Consider the following 15,969-nt stretch of genomic DNA (forward strand, 5'->3'; position numbering starts at 1 on the left):
TGTTTTAAATCGCAGGAGGAGTTAATCCAATTGCTTGGGCAAAAATTACAGTTCTACAGATTAATCTCTCTGACTATGTATATGAATATCCTGCATACAAACACACGTTACAATCCTATTGTACAATCTCTGTGTAATAATTTGTCATATTTGGTAATATTTGGTCTCTCGCAGTTGTTTGCATGTCTGAAGAAGACTGTATCATATTGTAACGTGTGGCCAGCTTTAATCGGTTCCTTTAAACAGCTTTAGTACATTTATTGGTAAGTTAAGGTTTCCCACAGATGGACAGATACCTCACTAAGAGTGAAATTGGGAATGCTGCTTCCTAGTTATAAAGTTATGGATGGGTGGACTATGTTGGGTTCCTGTACAGCACATTATTAAACAGTGTGAATTTTTTAAAGTTGAAGTTTAGTATGCTTATATTTTGCCTTCCTTGGGTTTATTTTATCCCCTTAATGACATTTTTGACAGGTCTGTCTCTGCAAAGTAAGAGGAGACGGACCTGTCATCCGCCTGCTCAGCGGGGATCGGCGGATCGATCTCCACTGAGCAAAACGGAGTCTGCCGAGCGGAAACCCCATGTGAAAGGACCCTTTGATGGGTGGGTGTTCCTAGGTAGGTTGTATTTGACTAAACAATGGTTTTGAAAAGCGCTTGGAGGGTAGGAATCGTAGGGCCAATTGACCAGTAGCTAATTGTGAATGCAGATCACCTTACGTAACCCCATAGGTCCTGCTGAGCCGACATGATTGAAAGAACCCAAATCCAATGAATGAAAGGCCATCAGACTGGAGAGGAAAGAGCTATATAATGCTGGGAGTCCAGGAGAGGAGCCTGTACAATTGTGCAAGAGTGAATGGAAGGCCGGAGCTCAGATTTAAGTGAATCCTACCGCTGACTTTTACAAATCTGCAAATTGATTTACACCTTAGAATGACACGACTTCTCCATACCTTCCACAAACCCACATAACAGAATGTTTATTCTGAAAACCAGGATTGTGTAACTTTATCCAAAAGATATATAAATGCAAAGCGTATTTAGCACAGTGGCTAAGTGATTAGCACTTCCATCTAGCACTGGGGTCATCGGTTCAAATCCCAACCATGGCACTACCTGTCAGGGGTTTGCATGTTCTCCTGTGTCTGCTTGGGTTTCCTCCAGGTACTCCAGTTTCCTCCCACACTCCAAAGACATGCTGGTAGGTTCACTGGCTCCGGTCTCAATTGGCCCTAGTATGTGTATGTATGAATGTGAATTACTGACCCTTAGATTGTAAGCTCCTTAGAGGCAGGGACTGTACAATACACTGTATATGTAAAGCACTGCGCAAATTGATGGCGCTATACAAATACCTGAAATATGTAAACCCTGGAAACCCCTGTACGTGATTTTGTGCACTGGGTCTGGGGGCATGACCCACTCTGGCTGTGATTGGACACAGTGGGAGCCAATCAGCGGGACCTGCAGACGCGATGTTCCCCAGCACCCCGCAATCGTTCTTGGGAGAGGCAGAACAGCGAACTGCCTATGTAAACAAGGTAGACCAGCGTTCTGTGAGAGGGGAAGATGGAGATCTTGTGTTCCTGCTAAGCAGAAACACGGATCTCTTTCATCACTCAGTTAAAGTACCTTCCCCAAAGTTAGAAAGAACTCTCTAGAGCCTAAGAGCACATTTAACCCTTTGATCACCCCTGATGTTAACCCCTGCTCTGCCAGTGACATTAGTACACACAGTGACAGTGCATATTTTTAGCACTGATCACTGTATTAGTTTCACTGGTTCCCAAAAAAGTGTCAAAAGTGTCAGTTAGTGTCCGATTTGTCCACTGCAATGTTGCAGTCCCGCTAAAAATTGCTAACACCACCACTACTAGTAAAAAAAAATATATTAAATGAAAATTCCATAATAATATCCCATAGTTTGTAGACGCTATAACTTCTGTGCAATCAATATACGCTTATTGGCATTTTTTTACCAACAATATGTAGCAGAATACATATTGGCCTGAACTGATGAAGAAATTCTAATTTTTTTATTGGGTATGTTTTATAGTATAAAGTAAAAAATGTTGTTTTTTTTTTTTTTTTTTTTAAATTGTCTGACTTTTTTTGTTTATAGCGTAAAAGATAAAACGCAGAGGTGATCAAATACCACCAAAAGAAAGCTCTATTTGTGGGAAAAGAAAGATATACATTTCATTTGGGTACAGTGTCGCACGACCGTGCAATTGTCAGTTAAAGTAACGCAGTGCCGTATCGTAAAAAAGTGGCCTAGTCATGAAGGGGGGGGGGGGGGGGGTTGAACTTTCCAGGGCTGAAGAGGTTATTTTACCTGTTCAATAAGCCCCAATAAATACTGGTTAATCCCGGGTTTAGTAACACTTTAAGATGGACTAAGTGGCGCTTGAGGCAAGCTGGTATACCTAAGAGTTCCCTTTATCATGACTTAGGTGTTATTTAGCCTTAATTAAAGTGTTTTGGCAGCTTGATGCTATCTTGAGGACAACATGTTCCATCATGGAGTTAGGAATTGAGGGGAAATCAACCCAAAGTGGTCACAGCATGCAAACTTAAACCCAACAGATGGTCTAACCTTTCCCAGCTCTATTCAAATAGATTTTTTTTTAGCTGGGCTTTACACAGCCCCTTCATATTTCCTGGTTCAGCTTTTATTCATCTTTGATATGTGGCCACACACAGGTATGAAAACTCAAACCTTTCCTTGTGCTTTGTTTGACTTGGCATTGGGTTGTCTGCTACATAAAAGGTTGCCGAGTTCCTACAATCATCCCCGGGGTAATGTTCTATGCTTGTTTGCATACAAATTATGCTTAGCAGAGAGTAGAGCCAAGGATTCAGCTGCAGCCAAGTCTTGTTTGAGAATTCTGGGCCCAGCAGAGTTATGGCTGTTCTTTATCAGTACTTTGATAAAGTGGTCGCAGAAATAAAAACCTGCCAAAAATTTACATCAAATCCTCACATCTGGTTGATTATGATTGGCTCTCTTTAAACCAGAGCTGTCTGCATTGACCAATCAGATTATAATATTCCGTTTTCAACTGACAGAAGGAATCTGAAAATCTGGACCCGATCGATATCTTTGTTGGGGCCAAATTTGTCTCCTGACTACACAATCTTCTATAACATCTGGTTTTATATTTCTGTATTTATGGACATCAGTTTTAATTTATTTCTATTATGTTTTAGATCTGTTTTGCAGCCCTGATGAAGAGAGTATTGTTGCCCTGAAATGTGTCGGATGTTTTTAAATAATCAAATTTCGAACAATTAAAAGCATCTTAGGCTGTTTCTCCTTTGTTTTGTCGCCCTTTTCATATATCTATACATTGACCACACAGTCGTGTTTCCTTCTGTTCTCAAGTCCACTGAACACAAGAGAAGGAAGGCAAAGTCCTGGAGGTAGCTTCAAAGTGTGTTGCATTCACTGGGAGTTTTAGGCACTGGCATCCCCCTTCCCCCCTATATAAGGTCTCAGACATGCTCCCCACCTGGTACCTACCGGGTCTGTGGAAGTGCTGGGGTGAGCGGGAGATGGTGGGGGTGTAGTTATGGCGGCTGTACACAGGAGAGTTGATGGATCCCTGACTGGTAGATCGCTGGATTATCCGTTCCCGTCCATCCTGGTAGCCCTGCAATGACACAGACAGCACGGTGACCCCAAAGACACATAATAATGGTAATAATTTGACTTGTGACAACCTTTGGAACCCCATAAGACACCACCCAGGGAGTTGGCCACAGAGTTTAAAGTGACCCTGTTACCAACAACCAGAAAATCATATACTTTATTCATCATAATTTATGTATCATGTATTTTAAATGCTTACTTGCAATGTTTTTTTCTTCCATAAATAATTTTTTTTATTCACTTGCAACATGTCTTTGAACTTGCTAGAAAATATCCTCCTGAAAGAGTCGATTCCCAAACACAGCCCCCAGCCCTCTGTTCTTCTGGGCATCGATGCCTACTGTCCCAGTCCCAAATCTTAGCTCTCTGTCCAGCTGATACTGTGCCCTAGGCCATGCACATGAACAGTAACTCAAATAGACATTAAAGTGGTTGTAAACCCTTACATTTGTCCAGTAAAGTGAGTGGCCTCAGATGAGATGAAACAAATACCCCTATACAAGTTGTACCTCTTTATCTGCAACCTCCTCTTTTCTGTAGCCTCCTCTTCTCTGTAGCCATTCAAAGTTTAAAATGTATACAGCTTGTCGGAGCTTTCAAAAAGCAGGGGGCAGGAAGCTGAAATGACACTCTGCAGAGTTCAGTGAGGAGAGCTCTGAGAGCTGATTGGAGGGGAGGGACACACTCCCCTTCAGACAGCGCACAGAAAAAGATCTGAGGCTGTCAATCACAGGCTGTGTGCTGGAGCTCTCTCCCCTGTCACCTGTTTGCTCTTGGTGTCAGGAAAACTTGTCAGAGTTGATTCATGCTAATAGCAAAGGAAAGAGGCAGCAGACAGAAATTACACTTAGTGCTCTCAATTGAGATAAGTACACACTATAGAGCAGGGATCTCCAAACTACGGCCCTCCAGCTGTTGCAGAACTACATGTCCCAAGAGGCATTGTAAAACTCTGACATTCACAGACATGACTAGGCATGATGGGAATTGTAGTTCCTCAACAACTGGAGGGCCATAGTTTGAAGACCCCTGATATAGAGGGTTATGCTTTGTTCATATTTCATGTCTGAGGTTTACAACCACTTTAATTAAGGGGATTGGGACTGTAAGTGAGCAGTCATCACATATTTAGAGGTCGGACCTGGGCAGGACCAATGTGTGAAGTGGGTGTGATTTGAGTGTACCCATCTGGAAATTGTGCAGACAAAATGCAAACCGCGGGCAGGATTAACATCATCCCATCAACAACATCTGGAATCATATTGTTGGTATGTATATACCAGGTGAGTCAAATGACTGTCTGTGCTGGCCTAGCTCCTCCACTAGGAGTGATTGTGTAGAAAATAAACTTAATAAAATAATGAAGCTAATGAGGGTCTGTTTCCGAGTCCAGGATAGGTTAAATAGGCTTTAGGAGTTTTTAGCTGAGAATTTTACTTTTGTGCAAACTTCCTTTCAATATCAAAGCATCTGATATGTTTACACATTTCAGTGGATGAGTTAGTACATTTTCCTGGCACCGACATGGCAACATACACATGGTAGTATGCTGCCATGGTTTAGCGCCGGGATAGGAAAATGATTTGAGACAATGTTATGTTTTCCTGCCACCAACATGGCAGTATACTAACACATGTACTCTGCCCTGATTGGCGACAGGAAGAGAAAATTACAGTAAGTACTCAATACAATTTTCCATTCTCTGAACTGTAGGACTTGATCTATTTCTCTCATTGTGGTTGTAATTCCCACCAATGCTGCAGCATGCTTACAAATAATGAAGGTCAACCGTCCCAGAGATTTGACTTTCGGTAATGACTTGGCAACCGCATTAAAATTCTAGGATTGTTGGCAAGTTCCCAGATATGGACCTAACACACTTTAAAGGAGAAGTACAGCCAAAGCTTGTTTGCCTCTACTTCTCCAGTGGATCACAGGAGTGCAGTGCATTCTGCTCTCCTCTGACCCGTTTTCAGCAGACAGCGGGCTGAAGTCCACTGACAACTGATGTCACAGAACCGGTACAGGCTCGGGCAAGATCCCGACAAAGGAGTCAGGATCCCCCCAACATGCCTGGACCGACACCTGGCTCAGCCTCTCAGTGAGCCACTGAGAGGCTGAGCCGGCCACTCCTGCCCCCTCCACAGCCCAGTACTCAAATGAGCAGGGGGGTGGGCAGAGAAGAGAGCGGTGACTGACAGTCATCAGCTCTCTGCTCGGGAAGCTGTGAGAGCCAAGCGATCTGAGGGGTTTGATCGCTCAGTTCTCAGTGTTAGAGGCGTCAGGGGACATCAGACCGATGCTGCATCCACCTAGGTAAGTAAGAATTTTAAATTTAAAAAAAAAACCTGTACTTCTCTTTTCAAAAAGCATCCCAAAGGCCCATTTTAACGGAAAAAAAAAAATTTTTTTTACCTTTCCCAATGACTCCAATGCATGTCACCAAAATGGCAACATTTCACCGAAATCAGATTTTTACGAAAATTAGAGGGAAATTAAATCTCCCAATTTTGGTAATCTCTTCCGGGTACTAATTGTTTACGCATACTGGTTATTACATAACCAAAGGGGAAAAATTCCCTAGCCAACGTCTGGATTGTTTCTCTGGACCAAACCTCCCCCATATCATCATCATCATCATCATCATCAAGCTTTGTCCTTCTTTTAGTTTTGGATAAGGTAGGGATGTTAGAATAGCTGTCTGTCTCCCCACTTGGGAAATTTCCTTTCACTTCCTGTCCCAAAGACAAAACAGAAAGTGACAGGTACTCTTTATGGAGGGATCTGGGGTCTTTAAGACCCCAACCCCCTCCTTTGAAAGCATTCAAAACACCAAGATTGGCATTTCTGAACCCTTTTAATTTTCAAAGACTAGCGCAGTTAAGATGCTGATAATCAGGTGTGATGTCATTTCATAGCTTCGGGGCTACCATAGCGGTGACTCGATCAAAGCCGTCCCCTCCCGCTGCTTGTAATAATATCTTTGTGATGTAGGAGTGCTGAACCCTATGCGGATGTGTTTTGATGGGAAAGGTGGTTTGTGGTCCAAGAGGCTTCTCACCAGCAACTGTGGGATTTTGCTGGACCCCCCAGAGGGGTTCGTTGAAGTTTTAAAAGGATGAGAGTGCCACACCAGCTTGTAAAGACTTTTAAAAGATTTTTATTTCGGAAAATATCCAACGCGTTTTGGGGGCTCAGCACTCCACCCTTCATCAAAGCTAAAAACAGGATGATGCAGGAGCTTGGATTGGAAAGTAATAACTGAGCGGTTGCTATTACAAGAGAGCCGACCATTGGCTCTAAAAAACGGTACCAGGGTGATGCCTGCAGCTACTTGAAGTCAAATGACGTACCACCAGGTATATGATTTGGCAGTAAGTGGAAGTACCAAAATTTTGTAGCACTTTCTAACGACATTTGTCAAGTTGCCAAAGGCACTGAGAATTTTCATGCAAACATTCAAACAAATTTCTACCTGTTCAAAAATGTACTAGTGTATGGCCAGCAGACAGTCGTCACCAGAACTAGTGTCCCCCTATTGGAAGATTTGCCCTCTATTAATGTTCTGGTGACAACTGTAAAATGTTGGATTTCTCATCACTTTCTGTCTCAGTTGCAATAGTCACCAGGACATATAAAGAACTGGAATCTCTCCACACTACTTTCAAAACAGTGCAAAAAAAATCTCCAAAAAGACAAAAAACTAAAGCTGCATTCCAAATCAATAACCACATGTTTGTATTAAACAAATTCCTGGTACACCAGAAATTCACCTGACCTCCCCCCACTAACGCGTTTCGCTCAAACAAAAACTAAGAGCTGGCACCCGAGATAGAGCGGGGCTGGTTGTCTGGAGTGCAGGATGGTTATGTTTTCAGAACTGCAATAAGGAGCATCAATCACACAACACACCAATGCACACAACACACCACAATGCACAGATGTGAACCTAGGAAAAAAAGAAGGCGCATGTCCAATAGAAGGTCTGTTGCAGCATTTTGACATTCGACGTGTTGGTAGAACGCTGGACCCAAAACAGGTGGGATAAGACTTTGAATTGAAATTTAAAAGCACAAAAATCCCAATGTTGATATTAGACATAAGACAGACGCAGCAAGGACGGCACCTAATACTAGTCTAACTACAAAGGCCTAAAAATACATCCAATGGTCCAGGAACCATTATTATACCCTAGGGGACAAACCACACACTTTGTTAGCGCGAAAACTCCCCCCGTGACTTTATTCCCCAGCCCTCCTGAAGCTGCGGTTAAGTAACGGACATCTGTCGCAGAACCCCCAGTTGATAGTGAGGGAGTTCTTCAACTTTTATTCCAATGCGTTATGCCCAGCCCAACCCACTACAAAAACCCCTGATCGACAGATTTTTCCAGAATCTTCCCCTTCCTCAGGTTACAGCCGAACATGCAGAGATAATGGAGAAGGAATTCACGGAAACAGAAGTGGCGACAGCCATTAGAAGCTTTAACCCATCAAAGGCACCAGGTCCGGATGACTTTTCAGAAATCCTGTCACCTCATCTTTGTTCCCTTTTAACTTTCGGTTCACATTGGTGCAATGCGGGAACAATGCAAATCCACTGCAGGTTCCCGCATCCCACCCGACTCGCAGGCAGTTCACACTGCCATATGTGAACTGCTGGGAGTGTCAATACAAAGTTAATGACACCCCCAGATTAGCTTGCATATCACAGTGCAAACTGTCAATTCGGACATGAATCAGATTGCATAGGTGTGAACACCCATGCGATCCGATTCTGGTGCGTACTGATGCAGCCATCACATCTAAGGATTGGTAAGCTGTAATATATTATATTTCAGGTTTTGGGTTTATTACCGCTAAAAGCAAGTATGGCATATACCTGCATACAGCTATTGACTACTATGGGAGGCAGTGCGCTGTGCCTGCAGGGCATGGAAATACACCCACAATTTATGTTGTACAGCCTTATGCACCGATGTACATGAGGCATTCCTTTTAAAACCTGTTGTCCTGTATTCTCCCTATTTACTTTCAGCATCTAAGCTAATAAAGGGGAGTACTTAGCCCCCGAAACGTGTTGGATTTTTTCTGTGACCTACTGTCCTATGCAGTAAAGATTTTCTGGACTCACATTATTGGTGCTCTCATCCATTTCACTTTGTGGCACTTTGTATCCCATTCCAGGCGGACTGCAATGCACGTTAACGCATGACATAACATGCCACAAAGGGGTAAATCTGCCCTAAGTGTTTGGGTTCAGAGATTTCAGACGACAGAAAGAAGACCGGACATTAAGACTCACCTCCGCTGATGGAGTCGGGGACAGGGTCCTGGGTGACTGCAAGAAACAAAAACAATATAACATCAGCAAGCGAGCACTGCCATAGCGATTATATGATTGGCCCCAAGGCGGGAGAAAGGGAGGAGCTGAGACTAAATTTTACATCACAGATCAGAAATAAAAGCATCAGTTTAATTAAGAAGGAGCATGCAAGAGCCCACTTCGGAATCCAAATGTTATTACAGGATAACCAGCCTGGATTCCACACATATCCCTGAAAAAAGAAGAAAGTTCCCTTCAGCTAGCTGTACACAATACAATCTGATTGTACAATCTCCTTTAGATTTATCTAACAATTTTAAAAGAGATTGAATACACAGTGAATTCACTTATATCTGGCCAGGTAGATCCTTGTCATATCGTTACGTCATTCAGTAGTTCCATATCACAATGGATGGATGCATTCAGCACCTTACTAACTCATAAAGTAGGTAAAGGTGCTGAATGAATCGGTCAATGATAAATGGTTCTACTTTCCTTTCCTACAAATGAACCATTGAGTAATAAATATTTGTAATATAGTACAATCAAATTGAAATGTGTGTGGCCAGTTTTAGATTAGGTGCAAAAATTGGCAATTAAGGTATATGGAAGCTATAAGTAAAGAACATAGAAAAACAAGTGAAATTTCAAATCATATAAACATCAAAGAAAAGCAAAAAGAGCAACTAAAGGCACATGTGTAAATATAAAACGACAATTTATTACACTGATATAAGCAGAGTACATGAGCTCCCATCCACTCCATTGTATCTCTGCAAAAAGATTTCTGCCAATGCTTTTTTCTGAGGACACAAAGATGTGTGATAGGGTAACTATTCCTGGAGATGTTTTGTAACATGGAACATGAATTGGCATAGTTTGAAAATTGGTCAAAGCGTTAGAAATTGCCGTTCGACGTTTCTAAATACAGATTAATGCACTTAAGGAAAAATAATCCGCTGATGGAGTACAATACTGTTAGCCAGACCTACAGAGGGGAAAGCAGAATTCTGGGGTGTATCACTAGAGGGATCCCCAGCAGGAGGAAGGAGGTCCCGATTCCCCTACATAGATCTTTAGTTATCACTAGTAGAGATACCACGAGCAGGAGGAAAGAAGCCCCAGTTCCTCTATATACTGTAGATCTTTAGTTATCATTACGAGAGGAATTACCAGAAGAGAGGAGGAGGTTCTGGTTCCTCTATATAGAACTTTAGTTATCACTAGAGAGATGACCAGCAAGAGGGAGGAGGTCCTGATTCCTCCATATAGATCTTGAGTTATCATTAGAGGGATCTCAAGCAGAAAGAAGAAGTTCCTGATTTCACTATCCCCATCAGAAGGAAGGAGATCCTGATTGCATATAGATCTTAGGTTATCACTAGAGGGGTCACCATCAGAAGGAAGGAGATCCTGATTCCCCTATCCCCAGCAGAAGGAAGGAGATCCTGATTGCATATAGATCTTAGGTTATCACTAGAGGGGTCACCATCAGAAGGAAGGAGATCCTGATTCCCCTATCCCCAGCAGAAGGAAGGAGATCCTGATTGCATATAGATCTTAGGTTATCACTAGAGGGGTCCGCATCAGAAGGAAGGAGATACTGATTCCCCAATATAAACTGCTCAAAAAAATTAAAGGAACACTTTGAAAACACTTCAGATCTCAATGGGGAAAAATATGATGCTGGATATCTATACGGATATGGACTGGGTAATGTGTTAGGAAAGAAAGGATGCCACATTGTTTGATGGAAATTAAAATGATCAACTTACAAAGGGCTGGATTTAAAGACACCCGAAAATCAAAGTAAAAAAATTATGCAGCAGGCTAGTCCATTTTGCTGAAATTGAATTGCAGCTACTCAAAAATGGTGCTCAGTAGTTTGTATGGCCCCCACGTGCTTGTAGGTATGCCTGACAATGTCGGAACATGCTCCTAATGAGACGACGGATGGTGTCCTGGGGTATTTTCTCCCAGATTTTGACCAGGGCATCACTAAGCTCCTGAACAGACTGAGGTGCAACGTGGCGGCGTCGGATGTACCGAAACATAATGTCCCATAGGCGTTCTATTGGACTTAGGTCAGGCAAGCATGGGGGTAATTTATTGGTATCAATTCTCTCATCCTCCAGTAACTGGCTGCATACTCTCGCCACATAAGGCCGGGCATTGTTGTGCACCAGGAGGAGCCCAGGACCCACTGCACCAGTGTAGGGTCTGACAATGGGTCCAAGGAGTTGATCCCAATACCTAATAGCAGTCAGGGTGAGGTCTGTGCCTCCCTTCATGAATATGGCTCCCCAGACCATCATTGACCCACCACCAAACTGGTCATGCTGAACGATGTTAAAGGCAGCATAACATTCTCCGTGACTTCTCCAGACCCTTTCACGTCTGCCACATGTGCTCAGGGTGAACCTGCTCTCATTTGTGAAAAGCACAGGGCGCCAGTGGTGGACCTGCCAATTCTGGTGTTCAATAGCAAATGCCAATTGAGCTCCACAGTGTCGGGCAGTGAGCACAGGGCCCACTAAAGGAAATAGGGCTCTCAGGCCACCCTCATGGAGTCTGTTTCTGATTGTTTGGTTAGAGACATTCACACCAGTGGACTGCTGGAGGTCATTTTGTAGGGCTCTGGCAGTGCTCATCATGTACCTTTTTGCAGAAAGGAGCAGATACCGGTCCTGCTGATGGGTTAAGGACCATCTATGGCCCTGTCCAGCTCTCCTAGAGTAACTGCCTGTCTCCTGGAATATCCTCCATGCTCTTGAGACTGTGCTGGGAGACAAATCAAACCTTACAGCAATGGCACGTATTGATGTGCCATTCTGGGGGAGCTGGACTGCCTGTGCAATCTCTATAGGGTCCAGGTATCGCCTCATGCTACCAGTAGTGGACACTGATCCTAGCCAAGTGCAAAAATAGTGAAAAATAGTTAGAAAAGATGAGTAGGTAAAAAAAATTTCAGTGGCCTTCACCTGTAAAACCATTCCTGTTTTGAAGGTCGTCTCATTGTTGCTCATCCAGTGTACATGTTGTTAATTTAATTAACACCAAAGCAGCTGATACTGATTAACAACTCCCTCTGCTACTTAAAAAACCAGATCAATATCCCAGAAGTTTAATTGACTTAATGCTATACTCTAAATAGAAAGTGTTCCTTTAATTTTTTGAAGCAGTGTACTGTATATAGATCTTTAGTTATTGCTAACGTGGTCACCAGCAGGAGGAAGGAGGTCCTGGTTCCTCTGTATAGATCTTTGGTTATCACTAGAGGAATCACCAGCAGGAGGAAGAGGGTCCTGATTGCTCTGTATAGATCTTTAGAGCTCACTAGAGGAATCACCAGCAGGAGGAAGGGGGTCCTGATTGCTCTGTATAGATCTTTAGTTATTACTAGAAAAATCTAGTAATATCTCAAAGTCTAAAGAGGTAATTAAACCCCAAATATTAAATATCTATAGGAGATGAACTCAATGGATCTGTGTTCTTTTTCTACATCATTATTCCATGTCTCTATACAGTCACTAGATGGCACTGCAGTCAGTGTGGAGTGCTGCAAATTGATGTTCGGCGGGACGAGGTGTATCCAGAATAGGCTTCTAATTTTTCTTGCATTTCTTAGGGGATAATACTTGGCTGTGGGAGGCATTAATCTTCAGGTATAACATAATATTCTTCAACAAAAGAAGTTGCAGCAATACTTGCTTACCTGCATAAAGCTAATACTGATTATTTTTATAATATGTATATACATATATATATATATATATATATATATATATAAAATTATAAATTATATTATGTATTTATTTTGCTATTTTGGGGAATTTAGCTGTTCATGTGTAGCTTCCTTTAACTTGGCCAAGAAAATTATCTTCAAATATACTCTGTATCATTTTCTTATTGCGAAGGTGAAAGTAGACAAACTTGCAAAGGAGACAAACTTGCCTTATACTAAATCATCCAGACTTTGTGTTCATGGTTCATTATATTGTACAGAATAAGGAGTTAAACTTTGAGGCATCAATGAACGGGCAGGAATGCTGACCCACATAGCGGGTATTGTCCCTCGCCATCCGCATGGCCACCTCTCCCTGACCGTTCTCATTAATCCAGAATGTTACAAATGTCATTGTGTCATCAGCATAATGAACTGGAATGAATTTTCCAGCGAGAACCAACAGCAAATAAACAGAATGATCACATCCCATCCCGTGCTTGGGGAGCGGCTGATCTGGGAGAATAGAATAAAAACTTTCTAGGAAACAGATTTTGCGTACAAAATAATGAAATAGCTAAGCGTTGCCATTGAGTCAGCACCAGATAGGACGGGAACGCAGCTGTTATCACCTGTCTGCCAGAAGGTTCTATGCGGCATCAACTAAACTTTGCAGGACGATTCCCACCTAAAGCATTCTGTTGAGGTGTGTTATTGCACACATATTGCGCGGTATGGCATATATTAATGTTCTTCGCATTAAGGCAGCCCATTTATTATGACTGCGCTACCAACACAAGTTAAACAAATGCATGACTTTTTTTTCAAAAATTAAACTCACAACGCACAGTAAATGCACTATGGGGTGCTGCTGTACAATGTACCTTGGCTTCTACTGTATAATGCATTGGGGTGCCAATCACAATGAACAACACCGCAATGTATTGCATATAGAGAAGGTGCTTTGCCATGCACTGTGGTGTGTCATGTCATCACAATGTACCTGTGAAGGAGCCCTTAAATAGATGTAAACCCAATCTGTAAAATGTTAATGCAATTTCAAAAGTGGTTTTCAACCTTTATAAAGGAGTAAAGTTCAGCAACTCATAGCAGCCAATCATATTTCCCACAATAGGTTTTGATAGATCCTAACTGGTTGCTATGAGTTGTTACACTTTAAATGTATAGTGCCCCATGCACTATTTAATGGAGTACTCCTGTATGTGGCTCATTCAGTAAGGCAAGCGGCAGACCCTTACCAACCAATCATAATTTAGTGAGCTGACATTTTAGAAAAATAGAATCTCATTGGCTGTTGGTCAACATTTTTTTATTTAGCTCTGATCTTCTGTTTTGCCATTGCAAATAGAACTAAATTTTCAGGAAATAATGTCCCAAACTGGATTTTTCTTGTAGGAACCCCTCCTTAATCTGGAGCGTCCTTTTAGTGTTTTAATCTAGGTCATAGTCAGATTGAGTTTTTTATGTTTTTTTTTTTTTTATCTGGGTTCGTTGAGTTTCTTCTAAGCCCAGGACATTGATTGCTTCTGCCTGCTGCTTTTAAATGTTGTCTAGTTAGGGCTCTTTCACACACCGTTCAGATCCGTCTGGGGGCATCGGATGTCAGTGGAGACATGTCCGCGGACATCCGATCCGATCTGTCAAATCTGGATGGATGGAAACCCTATTTTCCATCCGTCCAGCGGATCGGATCGGATGAGAACGGGCCGACGGTCCGTTCCCATCCGATTTCCCCCATAGAGATGCATGGGGAACTGACAGCTGTGTCTCCGCACACAGCGCGGAGACACAGCTGTCATCCTTCTGCTCAGTGGGGGATCGGTGGATCGATCCCCCGCTGAGAAAAATGGACTCCGTCCGACGGACAGAGTGTGTGAAAGGGGCCTTATAGTTTAGAGCAGGGTTTCTCAACTTGGGTTCTGTGGACCACTAGGGTTCCTCCAGATAAGTTCCCATTGACACCAATGATCTTTTTCGCTATCTCTAGGGGGGTAGTTCTTCCCAATGACCACAACTGTAAAGAGTATTTTTCTCACTGACCATTACACTAAAGTATCATGAGTAATAAATAAAGTCACTTTTAGCAGGGATTCCCTGAGATCGGAAAGTTATTTTAAGGGTTTCATGATATTAAAAAGGTTGAGAAAGACTGGTTTAGATTTACAATGTAGTGAGGTTATGAAAATGTATTCTGCCTTGGCCACTCACTGAGGGGCTTACTCCAGTGAAGGGGACTAGAGTTCTGGTCTCCCAGGCTGATGCCTGAAGAGTATGTAGCTCCATAAAGGCCCTGGTCTCCTGGGCTTTGCCTGATGAAGATGTATATTTAGAAAGAACCAGCCTTGGCATCCCAGGCCTTGACCTTAAGGAGGAACTTGGGAGTGAAGAAGGCTTTTGTTACCAAGCTGCCCGTCTGGGCCTACAGTGCCTAAGCTGGTTTGTGTCAGAGGCCTGAAAAGTCTTAAGATGGCCTGTGGCAGAGGCCTAAGAAGCAGAAAGGTAGCTGCCCATCTGGGCCTACAGAATCTAGACTGGCCCATGGCAAAGGCTGCAAGAACTTAAAGCTGACCATGGACAGGAGTCAAAATAATCTTTATAATCTAAGATGATCTAAGAAATAAAAAGACAGTTGCCCCCCCGTCTAGGCCTAAAGAATTTTTGGAGAGTCCTGCTTTATGGAGAATCTTTGCTATGGCTTTTGGGTACACCTTACCTTCTACACCTACGGCCGCTGAACCAATAAACTTACAAATAGAAGATTGAAGGTTCTGAGGTCAGTCTGTGGGTCAGTATGCTGTTGGGTACAGCTACAGGACGAATCACCATTAAAAACTCAGGAGAGCCCATTAAAAATCCATTCGTGGCTGCTGGGATGAGTGCTACATTGTTATCCGGGAGCCAGTGAGGAGACTTTGGCTGTAACAAATGCTGAAAAGTATCCTAATGTTTCCTTAAAGTATTTATTTTTGTAATTTAAAAGATGAAATCTCTAGACATGACTTATCCCGACTTACACTCTCGTTGTATGATGAGGACTGGTCACTTCTGGGGCTCTGTTGGGGAGAAGTGACCACTCATTAGTCACATTTACCAATGTACACGATATTTACTACATGGGCTAAACACAGAGAGGCCTGTTTATAAAAGGAAGGATGTCATATTTAGCCGCTTTTATGGTTTTTGAGCCAGGTGAACTCTGCCCCAATACATTATCAGGTAAAAAGTACCAGATTTTAGACCG

The 15,969-nt window shown here is 42.6% G+C and overlaps 1 protein-coding gene across 1 annotated transcript in view; it reads right to left on the minus strand.

Moving 5' to 3' along the window:
• ABLIM1 (actin binding LIM protein 1) overlaps nt 1-15,969 on the minus strand; it is a 415,530-nt gene that overhangs the window by 88,475 nt on the left and 311,086 nt on the right. The window contains exons 11-12 of the mRNA XM_082267949.1: nt 8,963-8,998; nt 3,530-3,659 (exon numbers count right to left, since the gene is read on the minus strand). Of these exons, the coding sequence (XP_082124075.1) occupies nt 3,530-3,659; nt 8,963-8,998 (166 nt within the window). The remainder of the gene's footprint in view (nt 1-3,529; nt 3,660-8,962; nt 8,999-15,969) is intronic.

The sequence above is a fragment of the Pelophylax lessonae genome, assembly GCF_965119305.1.
Source record: "Pelophylax lessonae genome assembly, chromosome: 9".
Classification (NCBI taxonomy): domain Eukaryota; kingdom Metazoa; phylum Chordata; class Amphibia; order Anura; family Ranidae; genus Pelophylax; species Pelophylax lessonae.